Below are 2,374 nucleotides of genomic sequence, written 5' to 3'. Positions count from 1 at the left end.
GCAAACCTAAAACTTCTTAAATTTAGGCATTTTTTGAGAAAACTGCCAACATTTCCTTATCGATGGTTCACTTGCTAAAAAGGCCATTTATTCCTCTTTGGAATGATGTAAAAAGATCTTGCTCATTTTGCCTCCGAGATATGAGCAAAAACGGGACGGAAAACAATGCAATAATCTTACGCCACGCTCGCACAAAACGACGACAATTTTTCTAATTTCATAGACAACAGAAGACCGAATGTGACCGAAGAAGATCGAAGATCGTCCTTTGAGCGTTACAAAATTAATGGCCACAAAGTAACGAATGGTTCAAGCAACCACCCTAAATCAGAGAAACCGTGAGTAGCGAATACTCTAAAGCCCGTCTCCCATGCATCCGTTTGTACGATGATACCAAAGTGTTTCTATTGGTTGGAGATCTGTCAATTCGTCCTCCGTTCGTAAGACGGCGGACGATCATCATCGATTTTAAGGATCATCATCAGCAGCCGAAATTACTGAACGCACCACAGCCTCAACAGCCACTTACGTTGGCTTCTGGTGGCAATCCAACAACAAACACCCAAGCATCCAAAAGTGTCGAGTACAGAGAACCTCACTTACCATTTAGGTTGAGTTCGGTGGCCGCTTTGCTGCAATCCCGCGTATTCATCAAAGTGTTGAACTCCGTAATGGTGGTGCCGTACGACACTGCTGATCCCGAGCTCGTGCTTCTCCTCGCGCCATTGATTTCTCCCACCGTGAGCTCCACCTCTGGATGGAGATACTGTTCACTATACCGATCACTGTAGCGTTCGCGGTAGGATGTTCGATGTTGGTGGATCGAGTTGAGGATGATGTTGGAGGAGGTGCGCGACAGCGCCTTCCTCTGCCGGATGGCTTCCTTGTAGATGCGAAAGTACATCGTCACCATCAGGGTGCCCGGTATCCAGAAGCTGATCGAACTGGAAATGATTGCGTAGTACTTGTTGACGACGAACATGCAGACGTCCGGATGGGCGCTGGCGTAGAGCAGGTGGTCGTCAGTGGTGTACCAGCCGAGGAAGATGGGCATGAAGCTGATCAGCGCGGGCAGCAGCCACACGTTGGCCAACATGAAGCAGACAGTCCGATGGGTCATGGTGATCGGGTACTCCAAGGGGCGCACTATCGCATAGTAGCGATCCACACTGATGCAGCAGAGATGCAGGATGCTGGCGGTGGAAAAGTACACGTCGAAGCTGTTCCAAACGTCGCACATGAAGCTGCCAAACAGCCAGTGCCCGGTCAGTTCGACGCTGGCGTTGAAAGTCATCGCGCACAGCGCCACCAGCATATCAGCCATTGCCAAGCTCACCACATAGTAATTAGTGATCACTCTGAGCTTGCGATGTCTGTGCACACTGATGATCACTAAGGCGTTGCCCAGAATGGCGCCGGCGATGATCGTGGCGAAGATGAAGCCTTTGACGATGATCAGCAACAGGTCCGTCCAATGCGGGTTCAGGTTCTCAAGAGACGTGACGTTGTTGCTCTGGTTGAGGCTGCTGATGTTCTGGATCAAGCTGGGGAGTGCTGATGGGAGAGTCGCTATGGTAGCTGAGTGTGATGCCATCGCGTTGACAATCATGGTGTCTATGTTATGGTTGAGTGGCCATTCCACATCTTATCCATGGCACGTGGGCTTATCCGTTTTGGCGATCTGCAATAAACCAGTCAGAGTTGCACATTTTAAATAGACACTTTCTTGGATAGTTTAAATAGTAAGAGGTCGATTTTTCCAAAAAATTCAAGTTTCTCAAAATACTTCGACTGATACATAATTTTCATCGGAAAGACACAAGGAATGCAATGAATTAATAAAAAGACACCGGAGCCCTTCCAGTTCTCAAATAATCAACATTTTCTGTCTATTTTGGACGGTTTTGAGCGGTCGCAATCTTCGACGGACGATATCTTCCTTATTTTCGCTATTGGGCAACTTCTTAGGTCGGAAACAATCCAATAAGGGCAACAAACAGGATTGCGAAATTTTGATTTCTGGTCGAAAATTTTATCAGGAGTGAGAGGTCGATTTTTCCAAAAAATTCAAGTTTCTCAAAATACCTCGACTGATACATAATTTTCATCGGAAAGACACAAGGAATGCCATGAACTAATAAAAAGACATCGGGGCCTGTCCAGTTCCCAAATAATCGACATTTTCTGTCTATTTTGGACGGTTTTGAGCGGTCGAAATCTTCGACGGACGAAATCTTCCTTATTTTCGACCCACAACTTGCATATTCGCTATTGGGAAACTTCTTAGGTCGGAAACAATCCAATAAGGGCAAAAAACAGGATTGCAAAATTTTGATTTTTGGTCGAAAATTTCATAAGGGTAAGAGGTCGATTT

At 46.3% G+C, this 2,374-nt stretch overlaps 1 protein-coding gene across 1 annotated transcript; it reads right to left on the bottom strand.

The window, feature by feature from the left end:
* Positions 1 to 602: 602 nt before the first annotated feature.
* LOC109545748 (octopamine receptor beta-3R) lies at positions 603 to 1,683 on the bottom strand (the record flags this gene model as incomplete). Its single annotated transcript, XM_019916592.2, is given in 1 exon segment — positions 603 to 1,683. A coding segment is annotated over 1 exon segment (1,007 nt), but the record flags the coding sequence as incomplete, so codon positions are not given.
* Positions 1,684 to 2,374: the final 691 nt, after the last annotated feature.

The sequence above is a fragment of the Dendroctonus ponderosae genome, unplaced genomic scaffold, assembly GCF_020466585.1.
Source record: "Dendroctonus ponderosae isolate FM_Combo_2020 unplaced genomic scaffold, Dpon_F_20191213v2 Dpon_F_20191213_5, whole genome shotgun sequence".
Taxonomy (NCBI): Eukaryota; Metazoa; Arthropoda; class Insecta; order Coleoptera; family Curculionidae; genus Dendroctonus; species Dendroctonus ponderosae.
Note: the sequence above shows the minus strand (reverse complement) of the source record. Positions and strands in the feature narration are given on the sequence as shown.